General features: G+C 36.2%; 1 protein-coding gene across 1 annotated transcript; it reads right to left on the bottom strand.

The window, feature by feature from the left end:
- Positions 1-1439: 1439 nt before the first annotated feature.
- LOC111021673 (Carbohydrate-binding-like fold) lies at positions 1440-27673 on the bottom strand. The gene is made up of 27 exons (XM_022298706.2): positions 27395-27673; positions 27020-27085; positions 26712-26798; positions 25853-25909; positions 25653-25717; positions 25377-25546; positions 23825-23886; positions 23552-23635; positions 23199-23358; positions 22808-22923; positions 21431-21559; positions 19728-19799; positions 19396-19491; positions 19232-19309; positions 15613-15741; positions 15148-15324; positions 14492-14695; positions 14295-14408; positions 13961-14208; positions 12572-12614; positions 12235-12483; positions 4600-4830; positions 3464-3555; positions 2699-2927; positions 2229-2585; positions 2019-2092; positions 1440-1925 (listed from the first exon to the last, which is right to left on the bottom strand). Exons 1-27 carry the CDS (start codon positions 27491-27493, stop codon positions 1820-1822), a joined length of 3594 nt encoding a protein of 1197 aa, XP_022154398.1. The 5' UTR covers positions 27494-27673; the 3' UTR covers positions 1440-1819.
- Positions 27674-27776: the final 103 nt, after the last annotated feature.

Consider the following 27776-nt stretch of genomic DNA (forward strand, 5'->3'; position numbering starts at 1 on the left):
AATTGTCTGAGGACGATTTAACTATGTAAATAAGAATTTATCATAAGAATTAAGCATTTAATTAGAATTTCTTTAAAATAAATTTATTTAATTGAGAAACCCTAAAGAATTTCGTGGACACAGAATTAGAGGACATGGCCGCGAAATCTTCTTAGATTAAAAATCTCTTTAAAGAATTTTATGGGAGTTTGAAACCATTTAAACAAACTACAATTGAAACTAAACTAAAAAAAGGGTATTTTGAATAATTTAGCCTGAAATTAATTATTAAAAATAAAAATAAATCTAATAAATCCATTTTCTCTAAGTTTGCTTCTTTTAGCAACTCTTATAAGGCCAGTCGGATATATGAATCTTTAGAGAGAATGAATTCATGTCAAAACCAGCATGGCGGTATAATTTACATATATAATATAATTTGCTTACTTGATTTATAATGGTAAGTCAAACCCAAGTAATTCAAATTCGTAAAATTGTGACCTCAAGTGAGTGTATGAAAATCTATCACATAATTAAATAAACCAATACAAGTCTTAAAAGTGAGGTTGAGATCGAAAAATTTTGCACATTCAAAATTATCCAACACTTCCTTCAATTGTGAAGTCATCGAAAAACAAATTCAACATCCAAAACCAAATACACGAGCAACATTGTTTCGAGAGATTAACAAGGAAACAAATTCACATCTTTTCTGATATATTGAAAAATATATAAAATTTCAATTGCCTAAAGGAAAGCCTTTGGGCCTTTGAAAATATATATATAATTTCAATTGCTTGAAGGAAAGCCTTCGAGGACTCGAGTCGAGGAACATGAGCTTGAAGGGCTTTATACTATTGAGAGTGAATGACACTAATAAGGTTAGATGGAGAACATGATAAGAATTGTTTTCGGTGATGGGAAGAGAAAAGAGGTTGAAAGAAGAAAGGGTAGGCCAATTTTGCTTACTACCAAATATAGTACCAACCAACACTGCACGCATCATCTATCAAAAACTCCAAAAACTCGTCCGGGCCTTAGAGTGGGCGTGGGTGTCTCTAGGTATAGGGGAACAAAGTTCTGACTCCCCGTTATTAAACAAAAACAACGAAAATATTAAAAAAAAAAAAAACATCGATCTTTCAACTACAAACTGCAAAAACTAATTCATACAAGGACTAGAAATAAAGTGTTCTAAAATATGTGAATCAAGATGTGGAGAAGTACCAGACTACCTAGGTTTCTAAAGTTTGAATGGATGGCACCAAGAAGAGCGTAGGTAGCAAATGGTTATAGGAACATAGTACTTTACATTTCTACGGTTCTCACAAGAATTGTATGGGACGGACTTAGTATATCACTAAAACTTGTAAGAAAAATAACAGCAGAACGTCCTGGTGTCATACTTTCACAATTTATAAGACTCTTTTTCGAGATCTTTGTAAATTTTGAGGCAAAAATGACTAAAATTGCAGCACATTGATTGTTCCATAATGAAAATGAACCGAGTCCTTTCCATCTCTAATTCTGTTCCAAATAAGGAAATCAGTTAACTAGAACCTGAGGAATTCCTAGAAGAATGATATTAACATAAGCATGGAAGCAAATAAACGTTGCTTGAAGCCTAGAGATCAAAATTGTGTACCCTTGGACTCCCATCTTGACCAGTCATTGATCTACACGTCAAAATTTTATAACAAACATTGACCTCTAAGTTTAAATAATAAAGATTCTATGCCTACCGTGAAATTTTCCTCAGCTGCGTGAGGTTGCAAATTGAGCTGATCACAAATTTGACCAAATGGAAGTTTCTTGCATTCTAGACACTGAAAAACGGTTCTCAGTACGTCTTTTTCCTCAAAACTGGTCTCCGTGCTTCTTTCTTCGTAGTTGCAGTGAACCCAGATGTCGACGTGCCCACCGTGGCTTGGTAGAAATCTTTAAATCTTTAAACAAAGGATGGGTTAAAGCAATTACAATCTGAAAGTTTGCACAAGATGTCCAGGAAAATTGATTTGAAGCAAATTTATTCATGTTACCTTGGAAGGCTGACAAAAAGAATAATCACGAATATTCCGATAACGAGAGGGAGTACCGGTGCTGCAGTAAGGTCCTGCAGAACAAGAGATCACTTCAGTTCTTAAACTAGCCAATTGGAACTCTTTAAACAAGTACAAAATTAAGACGAACTTCAGCTGTTTCAAGACTAGAACAGAAGTATCTGGTAGAAGCCAGAGAGTAACACTAACCTGTTTCAAGAAATATTCTTCAAATTTGTATTTTAGTGGGCCCACGTTAATTTGATTATTCTCCTCCAAATCAGCCTCAATTATGCTAGACTCAAATTTGATGTTGCTTAACGGCTCACTTGATCGTAGCTGCACAAGGTACTTACCCTTGGGTAAGCCCTTTACCTGGAAAAAGTTCGAAAGTGGCAGGGGAAATACAGACTCGACTTTAGATATCTCACTCGTTGACTTGATTTCCACTTGCAAACCCGACTTTAGTCCCTCGATTTTCTTTCCTTCAACATGGCCACTCAAAATGGTCAATTCAGGGCGTTCAAAGACCAGAAAATCCAATCCCTTAATATCCCCTGATCCAACCTACCAAAATCAAAACGATACATAGATTTTAGATAGAGAAAACAGTAAGCTCTAGAAACGGTTTTATTTGCATGTGCTTTACGAATTTCCCGTATAAATTGGCTACATCAAACCTGGACAGTAATTGCTCCAGGAGATGCACGCTCAATTCTGGCAGTACCCTGATCCTCTCTTTGTGCTACTCTTATTGTGTAAGTTGTCTCAGGGAGCAGTCCCCTCAAACGATAACTTCCAGATGCATCTGTCTTCGTTTCCTCATAATACCCCTTTGATTCTGATCTGGCTTCAACTGAAACACCTTCTTTTGGTTGGCCAGATAATAGAGTTACCACGCCTGTAGCACTGTATAAGTTTAAGGGAACGACTTTAGCATCTTGACATACCACAAAATTTATCTACATTCAATGTATTTCACCACAAAATGAAATTTCTTCCTTTCTAGAGGATGGAATAGTTGAAAGGTGTCACCTAAGGTTTTAATCTAATAAGCATGTACACTATTTAATAAAAGTGCTGGTATCCAACTCGTGACTCGGAGTTTGATTTTTCCTTTTTTTTTTTTTAGTTTTTGAAATCTCGGACACAACAGAGACACACAAAGAACACGCTACGTGCAGATGAGGGACATGTTAGGACTCAGGCAAGACATGTGGAGGGCACATCTTCAGAGAAAAGGGGCAAAAATATTTAAAAGTGACTAACTATTTTTCAGGGTGCAAGTTTATATCTTTAATCCGTTAATCATATAATTCACAGTAAATGTTAGCATTAATATTGTAAAAAATTTAAGGAGTGACCTCTCTCAAAGTACTCAACCCTACTTCCAAAAACACTCAATAAATATGAAGAAAAGGTTCACGATCGAGGCAATAAGAAACCTGTAAGCCACACGGGTAGCCTGGAAACTAACTTCTCTGGATTCCCCAGAATCAAGTTCAATTGTCTGAGCTGAAGGTGAGAAAGCATACTCCTGCGAAGCAAATTATCAATTTAGCAGAGTAGAAACTACAACATAAGTTCATAACACTTCTAAAAGAACCATTAGTTTCAAAACTGTCAGATTAGCCTGTATTTTGTTTTCAGCATTAAGTGACAAATTCAAGTAATATTATCAAGCCATCTGAACACCAAAAACCTCCAAATGTATGATATTCTTACAACTGAATACTAGTACTCCAATATATTAGTATTCTTACAACTTCACAGACTTATATTATGTTTCACAAGAAGGTGGCTTCCACGAAAGGCATTCTGAACCCCAATCATTCGTGGCTAACCAAAGTTACAAAGGAGTTTTGTGATATTATGTTTTTCTTTTTCCTATAAAATTTAAGGATTACTTTAGCAGTCTTTTCATAGTCTAGAAAATATCTTTTTCCCCTCCATCTACTGTAATAATCTTTTCATCAAAAAAAATTTTAGAAGTTTTTTTTATAAGAAATATTTTCATCAAAATGAAAGTAAATAACTATTAGCTGGGACTAAGAAGATCAAACTCAATCATTGTGAAAAAGAAATCTTTTCTACTTTTTAAGTGACAATTATGTTTGAGAAATATAACAAGAGAGAGGATGAGATGCCATCCATTAAAGAAAAGGAAAGTTACAACAAATTAGACCATATAAAATACTAAGAAAAATGACCAAATGTGAAAAGTAGGTTCTTTCCCCAAAAATTCCCAAACAATCAAATTGTCTTAAGCAAATGTGGTGGATACTTTTGAATGAGGACAAATCATCTACAACAGAACATTTAATATCCAAATAAAGGACCCAAGAATTAAAAAATGAATATTCAGTTGATGCTAAAGCCTTGTACCACCAGGATGCCCCAACTACTGTGTTAAACTACCATAGATACTAATCTGAATAGTTCACAAATGAATCTTTTATGATCCAGAGTGCTGCAACGTCACTAAGCTTTGTGTAAGATATAGACTAACCAAGCATGCATAATCAGAAAATATGACTAGGGAAAAAACGAACCGATCATTTTAAATAAATTCTTCAAGTACCTTCAGTAGCGGACGTAAATAGAAAGTTCCAGGGAAAAGGTCATTGAAAAGGAATACTCCACCCGCACCAGACACTGAATTATTTCTATAACCATTGTCACCACTCAGAGATAATAGTACTGAAGGAATAGGTTCTTCACTATGATCTTTAGAATATATTTTCACAGAAATTTGACCAAGCTTCTGAGATGAAAATGAATAAGGTCCAACGTGTTCCAGGTGAAAACCGGGCTGAAAATGAAATTTAGCAAAAATGAGAACAAATGGCAAAGATGGGAAACAGATGTTATGTCTGAACAGAAAAATTAAAGATGTAAAACTAATTTACCATTTTGCTCATTTCGAAGAGAAAAGAAGATCACTTTACAATCTTTCTTTATCAGTAAAAAAATGGAGTTGAGAGATAAGAAAGCAAAGCACAGTGTGCACATGCAATTAACATATTACAGTTCAAGTCCTGGAAGTAATGAACTAAATGGTGGCTCACTAATCAATTTAGCATGCGTGTGCAACCTGAGTAAATTTGTTTTATATGCGTGGTAAGAGTGAAATCAGAATAACGATGAGTAATTTCCAGTCATGGTAATCAATAGAAAGAATGGTGCAACCTAGAACTGGAATTCTCCAAGAATATTACAATTCTTTATCCAATACTAAAAGTCGTGACTACATGAACTAGCAACCCATTCACAGGTGCTGCCATTTAGCCAACGAGCTAACTACCAGAGTAACTGAAGTAGCCGTTTTGGATAGTTTTAAAAAGGTTTAATGATATAAGCTTAGTTTATAGGTTACAAACCCTTTTACTGTATAGTAACTACAAGTTACTATTGTTTGTTAGCTATTGTTAGTTACTTTAGTTACTGTTAGTTGTAATGCCTGTATCCATCAAATTGGTATCAGAGCTCCCAAAAAAAATCTATGGGCACTTGATGGCAGGAAAGAAACCGGCGATGGGAGAAAATTCTTCCATAACCAGCAAGGAAACGGATCAACCAGCCATTCTCTCACCACAGGCAGTCACCAAACGCTTGCAGTTGGTTGACGAGGAGATTAAGAATTTGCAAAGTGATGTGGGTGAGATTAAGCAAATACTAGGAATGATACATCAGCAATTGGAGATATTGAATGTCAATCAAGGTGTAGCACGGAATACCCAACCTCTAAACCCCCAAGAGTTAGCCAAGCTGTTCGGGAGGATGATCGCCAGGGCATTCGTATTCAAGAAAGACCTGCAGCACCTCCAAGATTCCATCAAGAAAGGGGGCAAGACTTGAATGGAGCTCCAAGATTACATCAAGATTACCGACATCACCATCAAGAAATTAATCATAACCCTCTGTTTCAAAGGCCACATGATCTTTATATGGATTTTTCGAGTGACGAGGAGGATGATTATTTGGAGATAGATGACAATCAACGAGGATTTCAAAGGAGACCGGTTAGACACCACGATGCACCTGATTTCAAGATGAAGATTGGGCTCCCTACATTCAGCGGCAAGATGGAAATTGAGGGATTTTTGGAGTGGGTCCGGAACGTGGAAAATTTTTTCTCTTACATGAACACTCCAGAAGATAAGAAGGTACGCCTCGTTGCTTTCAAACTTAAAGGGTGGTGCATCTGCATGGTGGGATCAATTAGAGGGCAATCGGCAACGGTATGGTAAGGGGCCTATCCGAAGTTGGGAACGTATGAAAAGATTAATGAGAGAACGCTTCCTTCCCGTCAATTTTGAACAGATTTAATATAATCAATATCAAAATTGCCGACAAGGAACTCGTTCCATCGCTAACTATACCTAAGAATTCCACTGGTTAGGTGCAAGAACTAATCTTTTAGAAAGCCAACAGTATTTGGTTGCAAGATTTGTTGGTGGACTAAGGGCGGACATCAAAGAAGTAAGAACAAATTGCATTGCAACCAATTGGGTACCTTAATGAAGCCATATCCATGGCAACCACTATTGAAGAACAAATCAATAACCGGTATAAGAAGACGTACATTCAGAGAAACACTTGGGACCAAGGGGGTTCCTCGAAGAAAAATGTTGTAACTTCAGACAAGACTTCTGTACCAACAGTAGGGGGTTCCTCCAAAGGAAAGAACATAGCCAATGACGTTTCTGCAGACGACAAACCCGCAGACATAGCTACCGGCAAGAAGGTAGGTAATACATATAACCACCCAACTTTGGGCAAATGCTTTCGATGTGGACAGGTGGGGCATCTTTCGAATGAGTGTCCACAAAGAAAAGTTGTTACCTTCATTGAAGAAGAGAACCAACCGGACTATAGTGAGGAAGAGAATCCAGAAGATGACATTGAATACATAGTTCCTGATGAAGGTGAGCCCATCAATTGTGTTGTCCAACGCCTCCTTCTCACCCCAAAAGTTGAACCAGCCTACCAACAACATGCTTTATTCAAATCTCGCTGCACTATCAAAGGTAAAGTTTGTAACTTAATCATTGATAGTGGTAGCAATGAAAACATTGTTGCTAGTAAGCTAGTTTCAGCTTTACATTGGACGTTACATCCCTACAAAGTTTCTTGGATAAAAAAAAGGTGGGGAGCACAAGTCACACACACATGTACAGTACCTTTGTCCATGGGAGCTAGTTACAAGGACCAAATCGTGTGTGATGTTTTGGATATGGACGTTTGCCATATTCTCCTTGGTAAGCCGTGGCAATATGATACGCAAGCAGTCCATAAGGGACGCGATAATACGTACGAATTTTGTTGGATGGAAAAACAGGTGGTTTTACTACCTATCCCTCCATCTAAAACTACACCTTCAAAAGAAGGTACATCAAAAACCGGTACTTTATTCACTTTATCCTCGGCAAAACAACTATTAGTACATAAGGATATGCCTGTTCTTGGACTTATAGTCAAAAGTTTCGGGATTTTAGAACAACCATATTCCATTCCAACCGAGGTGGAACAATTGCTTCTTGAATTCAAGACTATTACAGACACCCCTACGGGTTTGGCCCCCCTTAAGGGATATTCAGCACACTATTGAATTCTTTCCCGAGGCTACTTTGCCTAACCTAGCTCACTACTGAATGAATCCAAATGAATACAAAATTCTACACGATCAAGTCCAAGAGCTCCTTGTAAAGGACACATCCAACTTAGTTTAAGTCCTTGTGTTGTGCCCGCTTTGCTCACTCCTAAGAAGGATGGCACATGGCGAATGTGTGTGGATAGGAAAGCCATAAACAAAATAACCATAAAATACCGCTTTCCTATTCCCTGCATCAATGACCTCTTGGATCAACTTAGTGGTGCTACAACATTTTCAAAGATCGACCTTAGGAGTGGATACCACCAAATCCGAATACGATCGGGGGATGAATGGAAGACCGCGTTCAAAACAAATGAAGGTTTGTTTGAATGGCTTGTCATGCCGTTTGGCCTATCCAATGCCCCATGTACTTTCATGCGCCTTATGAACTAGGTATTACTCCCTTTTATTAATAAATTTGTCGTAGTCTACTTTGATGACATACTTATATATAGTCCATGCATGTCAGACCATATCATCCACCTACGTAGGGTTTTTTCGGTCCTAGCCACTAATAAGCTAGTAATAAATCTGAAGAAGTGTCTTTTTGTAACTAGTGAGATATACTTCCTTGGTTTTCTTATAGGATACAATAAAGTAAAAATGGACCCTCAAAAAATAAAGGCTATAGTTGAATGGCCAGAACCAAAAACATTAAAAGATGTTCAAAGTTTCCTCGGCCTTGCCTCTTTCTACCGGAAATTAGAAACTTTAGTTCCTTAGCTGCTCCATTAACAAACTGACTAAAAAAAGGGGCCATTCCTTTGGGGACAAGCTCAAACCGAAAGCTTCACTATAATCAAATCCATGTTAAGTAGTAGTCCTGTCCTTACATTACCTAACTTCGACCAACCTTTTGAAGTTTCGGTGGATGCCTCGGGTATTGGGGTAGGAGCTGTACTTTCCCAAAGTAACCATCCGGTTGAGTATTTTAGTGAGAAACTAAGTCCCTCAAGACAAAAATGGAGTACATACGAACAAGAACTTTATGCTTTGGTTCGGGCCTTAAAACAATGGGAACACTACCTCCTAGGTAAAGAATTTGTCCTTCTCACTGATCACTTTTCCTTAAAGTTTTTACATACACAGAAATCCATAAGTCGTATGCATGCACGTTGCCTATCATTTTTGCAACAATTTGATTTTGTCATTAAACATACATCGGGAATTAGCAATAAAGCAGCCGATGCTTTGAGTAGAAAACACAGTCTGCTTACTTTACTAAAAGGTGAAATAATAGCTTTTGACCACCTCCCTGATACTTATGCTACGGACCTAGATTTTCGGGACGTATGGCAAAATTGTACAAATCAGATAGCTTCAAGTGACTATCATATTTTCAATGGTTACCAGTGTTTTCGAGGCGCAAGGCGCACCGCAAGGCGACAAACCCTTTAATTGCCTTGAGGCGAGAGGCGATACGAAGGCGACGCCCGATTGAAGCGAGGCGCACCTTAATAAATAAGTAAAAATTATATATATAGTGCTTAAATTACCTTAAAAAATCAATACCAAAATAGTAAATGTCAACAATACAAAAAATCAATACCAAAAATACTTTAGGTGAAAATATTTGGTGCAAATAAATTTTAACTTAAATAATTAAGAAAAATTAAAAATATAAATTTAAAAAGAAATTAATAAAATTAGTGGTTAAGTGGAATACTAAAATTAAATCATAAATTAACTTAAATAAAAAAAAATTATTGTCATCTTTCCCTTTTGCTTCCAGATGGCAAGATAAAATTGCATGCAATTAATGTGCATGCCTTGAAAACGTAAATGGAATAGGAAAAGTCTCAACCAAGCATCAAATCCCCATATCTTTTATTATATTTTTCAATTCTTCTTCTACTTCTACTTTTCCAATTCCTCTTCTTCTTCATCTCTAATTCTTTTTTCCTGATTCTTCTTCTTCATCTCTAATTCTTCCTTTCCGAGCACCTACGTCGCCCTAAATACATCTTCATAGGTGAAACTAAATATTTTGATTGTCTACGAAGAAGGAGAAGGAAGGCATGATGGCTTCATATCGTGCAATGAGTGGGGGCAAAGGCGGTAGCAATGGCAGCAGCAAAGGATGAAGCGGCGGTGAAAGAGGAAGACTTTCGTGTGGGTAGTTCGATTTTTTTGGGTGTGAGTTTGCATCTTTTTGGGTCTTCGTTTGTGGGTTTTTTAAAATTATAACAAAAAAAAAAGAATCGCCTTGCTTCAAAGAGGCGCTCGCCTCACCTTATGGCGATGGCGCCAAGGCGCACAAAGGCGAGCACCCGATTGAAGGCGCTCGCCTCGACGCCGTTCAAGGCGCGTCCAGGCCAAAACGCCTTGCCCCGCGCCTTAGGCGAGCGCCTGGGCGCGCCTCGAAAACACTGATGGTTACCTATTTAAAGGAAATACCTTGTGCATCCCTCGTACTTCTGTACGAGGAGCTATAATAAAGGATGTCCATGCAGGCAGGTTAGCAGGCCATTTAGGCCGAGATAAAACAATCACAATCGTTATGTCTCGTTTCTTTTGGCCACAACTCCGAAAGGATGTCACTAACTTTGTTCACAAATGCTATATTTTCCAATCCTACAAAGGTACATCACAAAATACGGGGTTGTACACACCATTACCTATCCCAGCGAGTATTTGGGAAGACCTATCAATCGATTTTGTACTCAGTCTTCCTAAAACTCAAAGGGGTTTTGATTCCATAATGGTTGTTGATAGGTTTAGTAAAATGGCCCATTTTGTAGCTTGTCGAAAAACTTCGGATGTCGTTTCTATTGCTACCTTGTTCTTTAGAGAAATTGTTCGTCTACATGGTATACCAAAATCCATTGTGTCCGATCGTGATGTCAAGTTCCTTAGTCACTTTTGGAGAACCTTATGGAAAAAGTTCGATACAACATTAAAATTCAGCACTACGAGCCATCCACAAACGGATGGCCAAACGGAAGTTAAAAATCGTTCATTGGACAATCTACTTCGATGTATTAGTGGCGATCCTCCAAAGCAATGGGATATGGCGCTTGCACAAGCCGAATTTGCCTTCAACCATATGAGCAACCGAACCACAGGGAAGTCTCCATATGAGGTTGTATACACTAAACTTCCTAGATTAACTATAGATCTCACTAATATCCCTATGTCTGTTGATCTTAGTGTGGAAGCAGAGGAGATGGCAGCTAGAATTACTCAATTACATAAAGAAGTTCGCCAACACCTAGAAACATCAAACGCTAAGTACAAGGCTATTGCAGATAAGAAACGGAGATTTAAAGAATTCCAAGTTGGTGATCTTGTCATGATCCATCTACGGAAGAGCCGCTTTCCAGTTGGGACATATAACAAACTCAAGAAAAGGAAGCTGGGTCATTTTGCTATACTTGAATGGATAGGGGACAATGCCTACAAAATTGACCTCCCAACCAATTATCATATCAGCCTGGTCTTCAATATTGCGGATATTCACCCTTTCCATCCCCTGATGAGTTTGCATTAGCAGATTAACTCGAGGACGAGTTCTTTTTTTTAGGAGGGGGAAATTGATGTAGCCGTTTATGGCTTTGGGTAGTTTTAAAAAGGTTTAATGATATAAGCTTAGTTTATAGGTTACAAACACTTTTACTGTATAGTAACTACAAGTTACTATTGTTTGTTAGCTATTGTTAATTACTTTAGTTACCGTTAGTTGTAATCCCTATATATATAGGATACTCCTTCAATTAATAAAGATAGATTGAGATTCTTCTTACATTTCTTTAAGAGAGTCTCCATCAGTAACTAAACCAACTAATTATCTAATACGTAATAACCAAACTAACTAACAAAAGCAGCAAGAATCCAGTAAACAAAATTAAAAAATGGAACCCATCAGCAGGGTAGCTAACACAAAGACGGGCTATTAACTAAACAGCACATGAAATTTGAGTAACAGCCTAAGTGTACCCTGCATAATGTTGCTACTATTTGTTCAAGTACAGAAAACTGCAACTCATGTATAGAATACTCATATTTCACATTCTCTATCTGTGCGGAAACAACTTTTGCCATGGTTTAGGTGGTTGTCAGTTCAAAAAGCAAGCCAAAGCTCTTTGGATGAAAGCTATTAGGGATTTATTTCAAGAGGTGTAGTTGGAAAGAAATAATATACTTTTCTAGGATACAAAAACATTGGGACCCTTTTTTTTGGCTTCTTGCAGTTTTCTTTCAGAATCTTGTAATTATTCCATCTCTAATATAGCTTCTAACTGGGGAGGTCCTTAGTAACTCCTTCACTTGGGTTGGGTGAGACTTGAGAGTACTCCTCTCCATTTTTGTAATTTTTCAAATTCGATTAAATTTGTTGATTATCGGAAATAAAAAATGGCTGATAGTCAACCAATGGAAGCCAACAGCTAAATAACTTGAGAGGACAAAAATTACAGTAACTGGAATAAATGGTAAAGTACAACAAATTTTGTTTTACAAGAGTAAACTACAACAAATGAAAGGAGAAGTTGTGGATTCTAGACAATATCAGGTATGCGACGGAGAGAATGAAAAATGACTGTCAAAATAAACATTCCAAACCTTCATAGCCTCAGCTCTGTAAGTTATGTCGTCACATAGAGGTCCCCCGACAAATGAGCCATCACTTTCAGTGGTAGTTTCAAGTACCAACTCCCCATTCTTGAGGGAAGCAATGGAACTATCTCCAGCAGCAATAATCCTGATATGAACGCCAGAAAGAGGGGGAGAAACTGATCCTTCAATGTATAAACCCAGCCGACCAGAAAATGTAGGGATAGAATCTTGACACCCATCATTTTTCACCAAGGCCTGATGAAGACATATTAGACATGGAGCTCATTATAATAGACCATACAATACTTCTTAAACTTAAAAGAAAAGAAAAAATAATACTCACATGATGCTCTCTGGGATAAAACAAGATCTTCCTCTCCTGATTCCTAAAACCACCACAGTTTTAAGTTAGAAACATCACGTTGCAGTAAGAGCTTAAAGTATGTAACTTAAAAGCAATCAGATAGGTGAAGGTTCAAATTCTTCTTTAATTAAACCCAAACATTTTCACTTAAATGATTTTCTTTATTTAATGGAGGGGGTTGGGGAGGTGAAGATAAGATGATTCATGCAAAACTTAGTTCAACAGAAACACATAGGAAACTGACTTCGACCTTTCAACTTTAGAAGTCTTCATTCAACATCTGCTGAAATGATATGCACACAAGACAAAGCCCATCAACCAAATATACAAGAGAGGACAAAGCCCAAGCTAAAGGATTACAGCCATGATAGAAGAAAATTGTATTTAATATTGTTATCATGTTATACATTAATTGGATGTTTAATAATGCCATATCATATAAGCCACCTTTTTTTTTATATCCATGAGTATCCAGGCCAGCTTACACACACCTCGACTAATCTCACGAGTTAATCGCCTGACGCTACAACATTTGATGTCAGGAAACACAGGAATTAATTTCTAAGATAGGAAGCCATCATTAGATTTGAACCCATTCCCTCTCAATTAACCGTAGCCCCTTTGAACCAATGAGCCACCCATGATGGTTGCCACTCTTTTTCAAAAAAGGTTCACAACAAATTCTCCAAACTTTTTTATAATAATTTCTTGCTAGGGAAAAACAACCGAAAATGGCAGTCGAGGCACAGTAAATATGACAATCTTCTTTTCAAGATTTTTCGTTGGAATTCATGAAAAGCTACAATCAGCTTACGAAGTTACAAAGATTAAATATAAAATCTATTCGGGAGTAAAAACGGCTTCTGAAATAATTGAAATAAAGACCAATATAAGAACATCTCACATCACTCCCAAAAACCTAATAAAAAGAAAGCGGTCATCCATTATTGTATTTGTGCCACTAAATGTAAGAATGTGTGTGAAAAAATACAGGTAAGTATATTCTTTTCAAGATTTTTCGTTGAATTCATGATAGCTACAAACAGCTCACGAAGTTACAATGATTAAATATGAAATCTATTCGGGAGTAAAAAACAGCTTCCGAAATAATTGAAATAAAGACCAATATAAGAACATCTCACATCACTCCCAAAAACCTAATAAAAAGAAAGTGATCATCCATTATTGTATTTGTGCCACTAAACGTAAGAATGTGTGTTCAAGATGCATGTGAAAAAAGACAGGTAAGTATAAATCATAGGAGATTATCTCTCCTTATTTATCTAAAATTGAAGTTAAATTCTTCGAAAGGAACCATTAATGCTACAATTTCAGTGCCCCCAATGTAATAATTCTAAGTATGCAGACCTGGTATCCACAGGAACAAAGGTGAGTTCCTCTCCAGAGCTAGCCCAGACAGAGTACTCGTACAAGGCAGAACTTAATTGATCCTTGGCATTGGAGGTAAGTTTGGCTTCAGTATTATCAATCACACTGCCTCCAGCACCCACAATGTTTAACAGAATACTCTCAGGTAATTCATATACACCAAGTGAGACTGGGTCAACATTAATTTTCCCCTTTAGTAGATATTTTTCTCCTCTCAAATAGATGGGCTGACATATATTTGACAAAAAAAAGAAAGAGAGATTAATCTCACAGAAGTATAATCATCAAACTAAAATCTGGAAAAGTACAATACCTCTAGGTTTGATGTATCTATTTTAGTTGATGAACTCCCAAAAGAGATACAAGAGTTGGAAAACTGAACTTCATGCACTCCAGGAGACTCCGCGCATATGTACTGAGAACCTTTCTGTATTGCACAGGTAGCCAATTACAGTCTGGTGCCTAGTGCATCCATAGGGAGTAAAACAAAACTTTGGGACTTGAACTAACCTTGATTTTCAAGTTCACAGGCGGCCCATCCATTTGAGAAATATAAGCATCCACATCATGAGTAGATATAACATTAACCCAGTAACCTTTTTGAATAAATTCAATTCCATGTATATCCTCAATGCCAACATCCACTTCAATTGAGTTGCTCTCCCAGCACCAATCATCTTTACCAACCATGCCTTGAAGGGATGAGTGCGAAGCCTATTAACAGATAACTACTCAGCAAGTATATCTATGTTCAACATACAAATGCCAAAGGATATGGTGCTAATAATTACAACTTTTGTGGTGCTCTTTTTTTATGTATGCCCTTGTATACTTTTTCATTTCTCTCAACAAAAGCTTGTTTTCTCATGAAAAAAATAATTACATCAAAACCTTTCTTTTTTTCTGTCGGAAAGAAACGTTATATTAACAAATAAAATGTAGGGATGACGCAACCAATGTATATAATTTAAAGACCCCCATATCAACAACAACACTGTAACTCAGATGTAACTGATGCAAAAATATAAAGGGCAGGGGAAAACAATGTACCAATTCCATTTACACCAAGTTCTGTAATTTTCAATAAACAATATCATGAGAAGGCACGGCACTAACTCAAAAGTAACCAGTGATAAAAAATAAACGACGACGTAAAACAGCTATACCTCAATCCTGTATTTTCCAGGGATGACATCATGAAATAGAAACTCAGTACTCTCCTCTGTCAAACTGATAGTCTTCTTCTCACTAACGAGATTACTGGCCAATCTCTGAAGGGTAATAGATACTGATGCACCACATCTCTCTTTGCATGTTACAGAACCGAGTATATTGACTAGTGCCTTGATAATCAATTGGTAAGATATAAAAGATAAAAATAAAAAATCAATGGAAACAGAAAGAGAACCTTATCATGTGAACGAGAAAAAGTATCTTTCGTCCTTTAGAAACAACTTTAAGATGTATGAACTTTCATATTTTATTCTTTATGCAAAATCTAACAACTAGTCCAAAAACAGAAAGATGATATGAGAGTATCTGTTGCATAACTATTAATGGCTTCACAAATAGTCTAAAAGCAGTAAGGGCTCCATAAGACTAAAGAGGTCCACAGAAATTTAAGATATTACCTGTGAAAAAGCAACATTTAGTAAGGGGCTTTTGACTGTAACATCAACATGAGATGGCGAGAACAGTAGTCCAGGAGCACTTTCGGGAGAAAGTGCCATCGCAGATAGGCGATATTCACCAGGTGGGACCTGAAAGATGTATAACATAATAAGACATAGCTAGATAGACAAAAACAACTTCTTCATGAATATATTTACGTCTTAAAGGTAAATCTAAAATAATAGCATGCATCCAAAAGAAATCAGAACTGCAGGGACACATACTGTTTTTCCCAACCTTAAGACACCAGAGTCCTAGATCCTACAAACACATCCTTAGCCTTGAAGGATTGTAAGAAAACAGCAGGCCATCTAAACCAATCTACGGAAGACACTACAGCTGATTGTGTGTTTCTAGTAAATTTGCATTAAATGTCAGAGGTGATCTTATCAACTTAAATACAAATATGAATATGACGTAATAGCAGTATGCATTAGTTTTTGGGCCTTTTGGACATGTCTCCTAAAAATCTTTAACTTCTCATGCTGTCTCCCAAAAGATAATTCCAGCTTCCTGCTAGAGTTCCTCTGAGGCAGGCGGTGGAACAGTGAAGCAAAAATTTTATAAAAGAATGGAGTTAAAAGCTTTGCTGTAGCTGATTTGAATTCAAAGAAACAAAAATGTTATTTGAACTTTGAAGATAAGAATGAAGGTTCTTTTAGATATTGGGGTACTGTACAGTGTACAGTCATGGTCCCCAATTGGTGTGCCCTTCACTGGTATAATGCAGTGTTGTTGAGGCGCACCCGGGCGCTCGCCTCAGGCGAGAGGCGAGGCGATTTCGCCCAGGTACGCCTTGCAAGGTGCCCAGGCGAGCGCCTTCAATCGGGCGCTCGCCTCGGTGTGCCTCGGTGCGCCTTTGTGCGCCTCTCGCCTGAGGCCAGGCGATCGCCTCGTTGAAGCGAGGCGATCTGCCTTATTTATTTTATTTTATTTTAATTTTTAATGTGTTTTTTTTTAAAAGAACCTTTCTCCCTCACGAAATACCTCAGTCCACAAACCCTAACCATTCTCTCTGCCTCTCGACATTCACCTTCACCACCCTCAATCTTTGGCCATCGCCCACTCCCGTCTCCGATCATCACCGTCGCCGCTCCCGTCTCTGACTAAACTTATTGCATTTGGTTGTTTTATGTATCTTGTTGACATTTACTATGACACTATTTTGGTATTTATTTTTTAAACTATGTTTACTATATAAATTTATGCACTATATATATAATTTTTATTTATTTATTAAGGTGCGCCTCGCTTCACTCTGGCGTCGCCTTTGTATCGCCTCTCACCTCAAGGCGATCAAAGGGCTTGTCGCCTTGAGGTGCGCCTTGCGCCTCGAAAACACTGGTATAATGGTATCTTATCCCCATTATATATTATTGTGGAGTTTTTTCTTTTGTTGTGAAGTTTAATTTCTTCGGTTTCTCATTAAAAGGAAAAAAAAACAAAACAAAACAAAAAACAGTAGCAGTATGTGTAAGTTATCAATTCCTTTTTCTGGCAACTCTTTATTTTCTTCTTTACCTTCTCAAACCAAGAAAACCTCTTTCTTTTTTTTTTCCTTTTTATAACATGCTTGGATTGAAACTTGATGTGGTTTCTTTAAAATGACCTAGTGTCAACAAAATAACCCAATAGCTCATTGGGTATCATGAAGTCAACCTGTCAAAGTTAAGGGGAATGCAAAAGTTTTGAATAAATTCTGTTTCTTTTTATTTTTAAAAAAATAGAAAGAAAAAGAAAAATTGACCCTCCCAACATTCTTTAGCTATCTTTTTTTTTTATAATAAACTGAGATTTATTTTTTTGGATAAGAAACTCGTAAATAGAGATCTATTAATCACCAAAAAGAGGAAACAGCCTAGGGGTAAATGGGGGAGATCACCCTTTCTCTAGCACTAAGTAATAAAAGCTTTCCAATCACTTATAATAACTTATAATCATAGTAAAGATATAGTTACCAAAGAATTTCTTGTTATTTGTTCACCACCACAAAGAATTGTACTGTACATTTTCACAAAAAGAATCCACCTGCTTATGTTTTTCTTAAAATAGTCTACTATTCCTTTCTTTCCAAATCATCCACAAATGAGCATGGGCTGCACAACTCCATAAGATATTTGCCTTTCCTCTAAGCAAGGCACCTCCAAAATTTTCCACAATCAAATCATCGACTCTCTAGCTATCTTTGTAAGTATCCTGAAAATTTCTATTGCTTCTTTCTATCCAAACCTCCCACATGATTCCTTCTTCCAAGCACCTTTGTTTCCTTGAAAAGGAATGGCCTCCAGAAATTACTGCAAAGCCATAGCCCGACTATGGGAAATTCTAGCCTAAGTTGAAGTTTTCTAGAAGGGAAGACGATAAGTAAAATGGAGCACTGTATATTCTCAATGGCTTTGGGTTTCTCCATCTTTTCCAGACACAGAGAAGTTTAGAAAGCGGCAATTATTAGGGTGTTTTCTCTGAATGGTATCAGCTGTGTTAGTTCTTTCTTGCATCAAGTGCCAGCAAAAGGTCTCGGAGTCCCATAGAGCAAACATGCCTATAGAGTTTCTGATGAATAACTGGTATTATATTACTTAAGTGTTAATTTTCTTAATTTAAACATAGACTTATTCTACTGGACTTGCTAGAAAGATGACTTACAAAAATATGAACCAGAAAATCCAAGCTATATGACTTGCAGAGTTGCTTATTTTTTTATTTTCCGGAATAAGGAGTTTGGCGAACTCATCGTTTTCAATTGTTGAGGTTCCAATGAAGGGCGTTCACATACCAAAAATCGGCTACTTTTCCCTATTTGTTGGTAGAAATTTGAAAGAGTCTTGGAAGGAGTCAATACACAGATTCCAGAAGCTCAAATTTCTTCCATTGCCAACATTTATAGTCAAGTAATCTTCAGAAGTTCTGTCTCACTTTACTATGAACTTCCATTGACACTCTTTCCTTTCCTATTATAAGTTTCCAAAAACCATCTGCAAATGTCCAACCCGCATTCATATTTACTAGAGAATCACCCCTCGTACCACGATGACTCTTTTTCAAATGTAAAAATCTGCGCACCCATTTAGACACTCAAGCTATATTTCCCTCTTTTAGATTATCAACACCAATGCCCCCTCTCAGTTTGTGATCAATCACCCTGTCCCTGTTATATCTTAGTAGATGAAAGTTTCAACCAAAAGGAGGCCATATGAAAACACAGGCCAGAACTATTAACTCGGATTTTTTTTTTTTAAAAGAAACATCACTTTCATCGAGAGAAATGAAAAATAGATACAAAAAACAGATACAAAAAACGGAGGCCGAACAAAAACAGCCCTGCAAAAGGGAACCCTTAAAGAAACGGGCTCCAATCCAAAAGAACTATTAACTCGGATAGTAACCTGAAATTTTAAATTCAATTCAAAACACAGCAAATAGTGAGCATACAGACATTTGTTAATCTTCCATTCACCTAATAAGAAATCAAACACTGCAAATATTCCAATGCCTCTTCGCCACATCTGTTAATCTCCTTCCAACTTTAGGTAATTGGAGCAACGAATAAATTATTCCCATTACTTCAGCATAACATACCTCGAAACAGAAATTGCCATTTTCATCTGTTCGTTTGACTTGAGGCTTAACATTTTCTGGTCCATGAGTCAACGCTACCTAAAGTTTAGAACATATTACGGAAACAAATCATTTGACATGCAAAGTATATTTACAAAGAGAGATTAAAGGATGTAAACTTCTACCTTGGTCTTGTAACCATCACCAATAGTCTGAACAAAGCCACAGACCTCATAAAAAGTTGCTTTAATATCAGCGACAGAAATCATGTTTGGCAGTACCTGAATGTGGAAAGAAAGTTAGAATAAGAAAGGACAAGAAAATAACACTTCCTTTGTATTGAATTGAAGACTACTAATTCCTACATAGAAATTAATATAAAATATACTTCCAGTGTCTCAGCAAGAATAATATCACTTAGGCTTCGAAGCAAAAGCATGAAGATATTTTTTAAATGATACTAAAATTCTCTAGTTTCTTGTCCAAAAATAAAAGAATTTTTTAATTGATACCATACCAAATAGTTCTCCAATTTGTTGAATTTGAAGTGCTCCTTTCTAGCTTCAATTGTATAATGATTAGAAGTTACCTAAAACATTAAAAGGAAGAAAGGAATTGATCAGAAGAACGACACATAAAATAATGGTCATAACCATCAAGAATATATAAAGTACAATAATGGAAAAACTAATTTTTAATTTTTAATAATAATTTTAAGAAAATCCACAATTAAGAAAAAACCTAAAATTTTTGTTCTTTTTCATTTCATCAATGAAAAGTTCGTTTTTTGTTCAAAAAGAAAAAAAGAAAAAACCTAAAATGAACTTCTTGTCTTAAAAGCTCTTAGAAGTTTAAAACCAAAAGACAAAATGTATCGCTCTCACGCTCATCAGTTCTATGGATGAACTTTGCCGGAGCTTTTTTTTTTGGGAACATTTAGATGGAAAGGAATCGCAGAATCTTCCTTGAGAAGGAAATCACTTATGCTAGGTTTTTTTATGCTATAGTTTGTTTGGCTATTACTTGGTGTAAATCCTTCCCACTTTTCCATCACTATAGTTTTTTATCACTTAATGCCAATTGGAGAAGTCTTTTGTAACTCCCATGGTTTTGAGATTTTTGTAATTTCATACCATTAACGAAACTGTTTCTCATCAAATTATTTTAAAAAATAATTAAAAAAATATATCTACTATTCAACTCTAACAAGACTTTACAATTATCTTTCAGGCATTTGACCTCCAACTTATGCCATGGAGCGAATAGATGTTTTGCCTCTAATTTGATGGAATAATGGATATAACTATATAAGACCATTGATAATCAAATAGCTGGCAGGATATTCACGTTGAAGGTAACCTGACCATATTAAAGCAAAGTCCTCCTCTTCCTCATAAAGTTCTTTAATATTGTCAAAAAAAGTCAGCACCCTTTTTCAGAGTAGCCAATAGATTAATCTGTGGAAGAGTTAGAAGACCTTCAGATATTTTAATAATGAAGGAAAAATTCTACAGAAAAGCTACTAGCCATCTAGTGTTCAGATTTTCTTTTATTCTTGAGAATAGCTGCCACCTCCTTGGGACCAGAATGATTGTCCATGCCCGATGGGTGCATCTATCTCTAAATATCGTTGGGTATCGTTTGCCTCCTCGCCATTCTTGTAAATATCACTTGTAATCTATACGTGTGTCCACACCCCACTTCTTGGAGCAACCCAACCCCCCATTTCAAACCCAAGAGTCAACTTCATATATGAGCTCAGATAGGTGTATTAGTCCAAGGAAGGGCGAAGGGTCAGCGCTACTAAGTTCTCCACCTAATCTTAGATATATTGTCATTTTCCACGTGGTTCATAGTCATGCTTACTCAATAAGTGAACCCTAATCTTAGATATATAAATTGAAGATGAGATTATGTATTTATCCTAATGTTTAAAACTTGGAACCTTTCAAATAGATTTATAAGTTATGGCTACAACGAGCTTGGCAGGTAAGTAATAAAACCTAACCAGCTATTAAGTTAAAATAACAGCAATAAAAGCAGCAATAAAAGTAAAAACTTCATGACCAGAAAGAATTGCTTTGCCACTAACCATTTCTTTCAATGGTTCTCATAGGAATTCTAGCATGCACAAAATAATAACTCAATTCTCGTGAAGTACAACTTGTATTTTTCTTTATTAGTCAAAGAAATAGCAAGACGTGTAACAAGATATTATACCTGGTCAAGCTTGTAAAACCCTTGCTTGTCAGTGACAGCTCTTTCATGACCATCTACTATAATTTTAACACCTTCAACTCCTGCATCATTTGCATCAACAACACGTCCCCCAACAGAAAATCCAGTAACCTAAGCAAACCAGCAAGAATCAGGAATAAACATTTGCTTTTTTTTTAAATCAAACCAACTAAATACTAATTAAGTTACAATTGTACGTGATAACTTCATCCATCAAAAGCAAGAAAGCCCAAGCCCATCCATCGAGAGAGAAAAAATAAAAAATAAAAACTATACGTGTAAGTTCAAATTATTTCACTCAAAAGCAACTGCTTCAAGAAGGAACATGATTAAAGATGAGAAAATTGTAACAAAAATGATTAAAGATGAGAAAAGGGTATGCAAAGATGCTACCAACAATGTGAGGATAAGAAGGGAGGAGGATAATAACAAAAAATGACAAAAAGGAAGATGAATAAAATTTAAGTTCACACTTGTGTGACATACATGAGAACGATAACAATCAAGGACGTAGAATAAAATAAAATCTCAAACCTGCACAAAAAAATACACCTTTTCTGCATATAGCTTTAGAAATCAATCACTGGAACATTTTGGAGGGGAAAAAGGAGTGAAGTACAAAATTCACCCTGAATGACAAGGATATTCCTAGGGTAATTAAGTTTATGATAATATCATAAAGTTCAACTTTAAATCCTATTTTCTTCCTTCAACTTTTATATTTGTTTAATTTGGTCCTCATATTACCAAATATTTCATTTTGTCCTAAATCTTGCTTAGAAATTTTCATATTTCATTTAGAAAAAGTTTTCCATAGAACCACGAGGCCCTGAAATATAAAACCACATGCATTGGGTCTAGTATCATGTTTGGAAACAGGAGCTAAAATTTCTACCAAAATGGATGTTTCCGGAAGTTTAAGGGTCAAAACTAGAATAAGTGCAAAAGTCCAAACACATAAATAGAATTTAAACCTTAACAAAAAAAAATAAAAATAATAGGCATAAGGAAATGCAAAAGACTAAATTAATGGCTTTGGCCTTAGTTTCACCTACTTTCAAGTCCATGTAGACTAGAACATAGAAATCGACTTGTATGAATACTTTAAGGTTATACGACAAAGCTTTAAACTTTTCTCCAAGACAAGTGGTTAAGCTGAATACTTTAACTTTTATAAAAATAATTTTCATAAAGACATTTTTTCCCTGTTCGAATTATTAAGTAGAAATAAATACAGTGAACAAGCTAAGACAAGAAACTATGATAGCATAACATAGGGATCATGTCAGATCAAAAAACTAGCTTTAATCCAAATTCAATAAACAGACGACAGTACACAGAGGAAATAACAAACAGTACCTGAAATTTTTGAGAAATTGTGATATGTTGATGCTCAACATTCACGGCGATGATGCTAGGTGAAACATCAAAAATAGTATTTTCACCCTTGTAGTATGGCAAAACCTCATAACGACCTGTGGGAATATTAACCAATTAAGATTAGTAAAGTGAAAGATGCAGCTGCTGATATTTGTTGTAAATTCAACCAAAAGAATAATACTTTTAAGATTGGCAAAAGTTTAAACCAAAACTCAGAAAAATAAATTTAAATTTCATCAAAAGAAAAGGTTAAAAACAATAAACATACACTAAACTTCTTACAATTAGCCACTGCAATAATAGTACAGAGGAACAAGCACCACTATCAACTCCACAGAAGAACGTTAATAACTATCAAATAGATAATTACCGCAAGGTATTGCTTGGAATATAAACATCCCATCAGCATCAGATACAGCATGACATAGAGCTTTTCTTTGTCCAGGAGCATTACCAGGACCTTGTGGACAATCAACCTCTATGACATCGTCTGAGAATAAATAAAAATGAACTCCCAATATTGGGTTTCCCTACCAAAACAAAAACACAGACTTACTGGCTTCTGAAAATTTTTCCCAAAAGACGACATGTTAAGGTTATGATTCAATTGTGTTCTGGTCACAATGATCTCAATCAAATTAAGAACTTTCATGGAAGAGAGTAAAATTTTTAGAGAAGAATGGAGGAACCACTGTGGGTGTTGTTTCCCAAAGGATTGTTTACCTGAGCAACAACAAAACCACGAACATCATAACCCGGGACATAAAAGATATCATTGACAATACTGTTTCCAAAGCCCAATTCCACCTGCATAAAATATCCCTCATAATAAATGACCCACAAATCAAAATCCTGTTAATATCATATTAAAATGTGTTGTGGAATAGGAAAATAGGGGCAAGTGACTCACAGTGAAAATGAAAATCACTAATAGAGGAGGCAAGGTAAACTTAAAGCAAAATTGATTTAGGAGGCAAGGGGTGAAAAGCACCAAACCTCTGTGGAACCTCTAGCTTCCACTTTTAAGTCGGGGTGTGAAGCACGTAAGTTATATCTCCCTGCACCAGCAAATGCACATGCTAAACAGAAATCTAATGCACCAAAAAGTCTGGCGATCATTTTTAAAGGAATATGATCTAATGGGGAAAATATCACAATCTGGGGGTCCAATATAATGCAGATAGAGATACTACATTTAGATTATTAAGCAGGATAAGGCATTCAGCCTTTTAAACAAAAAATCTATTAGAAGTTGTTTTTCTCTTTTGTGGATGATATGAAACAGAACGATGCAATTGAAATCAAATCAATTGATACAAAAAAGAGAGGGCAGGGGGATAAGACATCTTCCAGCCTCCTAAAGGGAATTTAGGAGAAACAGCCCCAATCTACATTAATAAGAAAGATGGAATAGTTACAAAAACCCTATGTAAAGAAGTGCTCCAACTTGAGACTACATATAGCCAGTCCAAAACCAAAAAATACAAAACGCCATGTGTATCCTAATAGATATTATTGATCCTCTCCACCTAAAGGAGACATAAAGTGGCTTTGGGAAAAAAAATCTTCTTAGCACTTTAGGTTAACCTTTCAACCACCATCCCCCTAGAACTTCCAGAAGCAAGGTATAAGTGTCTTTCAGACTGCACCAGACCATCCCAAACTCTGAACATAAAAGATCATAGCAGCTTTTAGCGAGGCCGCAATGAATAAACATGTGGTTGTGGTCTATAGTTTGCTTCCCATTTAGGGGTTTATGAAAATTTGAGGAGAGAAGAGGTTGATGCTGATTCCCTCTTGAGTGCTGATTCATATAGGCTAGAGACCATGGAAATAGCTTGACTTTTTAAGGAATCTCTCTTTCAAAATCATCTTCATAATCAATGTTTCCATCTTGGCAGAATTAGAAATTTTGCTTTAAGAATTATGAAGATTTCATTGATAAAAAGAAATATATGGAAGGAAGGCAAAGCCAAGCAGAAGGATTACAAAAAGGATTTCTAATTGAACATAAGGGAATAAATGGAGTTGTTACAAAACATTTTGGAAAGGCTAGACCAACTAGAAGATGGAAACATTAAAACATCCCCCCAATGGTGTGTCATTTGCAAAAGAATGTGGAATCTCAAAGCCACTTATTCCTCACATGTCACTGTGCATATGATTTCTGGAGAGTCCTCTTATCCTTGTTCAATTGGTCCGTGGCACTTCCCAACAACCCAACTCTCTTACTATCTGTCTCTCTCTTGGGTCATCCGTTTAGAAAGGAAAATAAGCATATTTAGCAACACATTGTTCAAGCTTTTTACTGGATGACTTGGCTTGAAAGAAATCGTAGCATTTCAAATATAAAGAGCAAACTTTTCATCCCTTCTTTATGCTTTTTTTTTCTACTTCATGGTGTAAATTGTATACATGTTTCTATAGTTTATTGATAAGAAACAATTTCATTGATGGTATGAAATTACAAAATACGAGGAAACTCCATTCAACTTTCTAAGATCGAATTGTAACAACTTTCTAAGCCAATTAAATAAATACTTCAAACCTGGAATAATATTTGAGAAGACGTAATTCCCTTCATACGAAGTTAATGCCGAGGATACAACATCATCACTAGGAGACAAAAGCTCAACATTAACATTTGCAGGACCACCATTCAAATTTGAACAGCTCTCTCCACCAACAGCCCCTGTAACTCTACCCGATAATGTAAACCTGCAGTAAAAGATTTTCAAAAGTAGAATTTATTAAATACAATTAGATGCACCAAGTTATATAAAGTTGTGTGGAAAAACTCAAAAAAAAAAAAAAACAAACAAACCCTGTGAAACGAAAATTTATGTCTTCATTCCCATTGCAGCCTGTGTCATCGACAAGAACAGGAACCTAAAAATTTTTGTCCATGATGGAACTCGATGAAAGTCAATATTTAAAACAGATGAACCATATATCAAAGTGAAGAAAATTTGAAGTGCTTAATAGTAATATATGAACCATATAGCAAAGTGGCAAGTAATTAACCTTATCTGGGTCCCAAGACCACCCTTCTGGTCCATTTATCGTAATTACAAAGGAACCCTGTAAACAGAAGTGATCAATACCAAAAAAAAATAAAAAAGCAACAGCAACAAAAAAGAACAAGAAAGGAAAGAGACGAGGAGTAAAAAAATAGTGGACATGAGGATATTGGTCGACGCAGATGTGTAAGTGTTAGGATCCCCATTATAAGAAAATAAACCATAACTATATTGCAATATCAAAGAGAAATACAATAACAATAGCATTTCAAGAGGGCTATCTCGACCAATTCTTAAAATATGGAGATAAATTATGCCTCTCCCAAACTTCCTCTATTTATAATCCAACAAACTAATTCCTATCATGTCACTATTAATATCTAATCCAACAAACCTATTACCATTATTCCAATCCTAATATCCTTATAGCATTCCCAATATATTCCCATTAATACTTTAACAAAAATATTGGCTTCCTGTTTTCTAATATTTCATTACACCAATGATATGTGTGTTTTCTATCAAAACAATTGTCCATTTTATTAGAAAATTTTGAGATGAAGGACTCATTTCATCCCAAGCATCCCCCCAGAAACAAATCCCTTGCTGTGGATAAGATTCATATTACACACCTAAGATTGGTCGACAGTACTGGATTACTTTGTTTGGTAACCTTGATAAAATTTGAAATATATATATACTTTTGATATCCTCCGTGTGTCTGAAGATGCCTGAGGAATGAAGATGAATCCATCCAATAGTACTATAGCTAGCACTATAGGCCAAAGGAAAAGTAGTGTTCCATTCCAGCCTTTCATAAGAATTATGTTTATATCTACATTATCATTTGAACGAAAAATTACCTTGTCATACACCGGAATGAAGTAGTAGCCGTTAGGAGAACATTGAGTTCTGTCCTTCACTAATCCATCCACTGTTCGAAGCTCGACCTACATTATCAGGAACAATAATAAATCTCGAGTTCACAATGTTGCGTGAGCAGATATTTGGATATAAACATAAAATTAAGTATATCCAACTTTCTGTCATTCGGCTTCCTGGACCTTATTGGAGATTCTAATTTCAGGGTATCAAATAGCATAAATTTCTAGCCAGAAATGATTGTCGAGCTGAAATTATATTTAAAGAGACACGAAAAGGTGGTACATGCCGTGATATGAGAATAATCCAACTTTTTGTCATTCGACTTCCTGGACTTGATCAGAGACGAACTTGTCTGCAGCATAGAAGATCTTAAGTAAGATACAACAGAGAAGAACGAAAATAAACGCTTCCATAAATCCAATACTAGAAACCCACGAGGCCCAATCAATACTTCAACTCCTGAGCATACCCATCAAAATTCATCACAAACCCAGATCAGGAGCTCCATCAACAAGCTCAATATTACTAAGATACTTCAAAGTTCATACTCAATTATTCTCACTCGAAGCCTACATCAGTCAACACTATAAGCTCCCAGTAAATCTCCCGCGAATTCTCTGATTGACCGTAGCTAACAAGTCAGACAAGCAGAGATCTTTACCTCGACGAATCCGCCACAACCGTGGATTGAATCGGCGGAAGCCACTGAAATTGAATAGATTAAAATCGCAAAGCATATTGCAGCTGCTTTGATCGCCATTTTACGAAAGATTGAAACTCAACGCTACTGTCAGGCCGAGAAGAACAGATCTGGTGACTCGCATGAAAAACGAAAAGGAAAGAAGAAGTGACCTTCGAGAGAGAGACTCGAGGCCTTGCGGTGAGTGGTGACAGGGTTTATGGTTTTCGGAATTAAGAATATGCTCAGTCGAAAATGTCACCATGTGGTTTCCTTCACTTTGATCCAATTATTTTTGTTTTTTCTTTTTCTTCCTTAATTTCGGCTAAGCATATAATTTATTTTCTGCCGTTATAAAACTTCA

The sequence above is a fragment of the Momordica charantia genome (assembly GCF_013281855.1).
Source record: "Momordica charantia cultivar OHB3-1 chromosome 9 unlocalized genomic scaffold, Mcharantia_2.0 BLBB01000009.1, whole genome shotgun sequence".
NCBI lineage: Eukaryota > Viridiplantae > Streptophyta > Magnoliopsida > Cucurbitales > Cucurbitaceae > Momordica > Momordica charantia.

What these genes read in the sequence shown, in the direction of transcription:
- LOC111021673 (XM_022298706.2), bottom strand. Translation starts at nt 27,493, where the DNA reads ATGGCGATCAAAGCAGCTGCAATATGCTTTGCGATTTTAATCTATTCA. An exon ending in AAGCTAGAGGTTCCACAGAG is followed by an intron (nt 23,636 to 23,824) that starts GTTTGGTGCTTT and finishes TATTTTATGCAG; the next exon opens with GTGGAATTGGGCTTTGGAAA. An exon ending in ACAGAGCTGAGGCTATGAAG is followed by an intron (nt 4,831 to 12,234) that starts GTTTGGAATGTT and finishes TTTCATTTTCAG; the next exon opens with CCCGGTTTTCACCTGGAACA.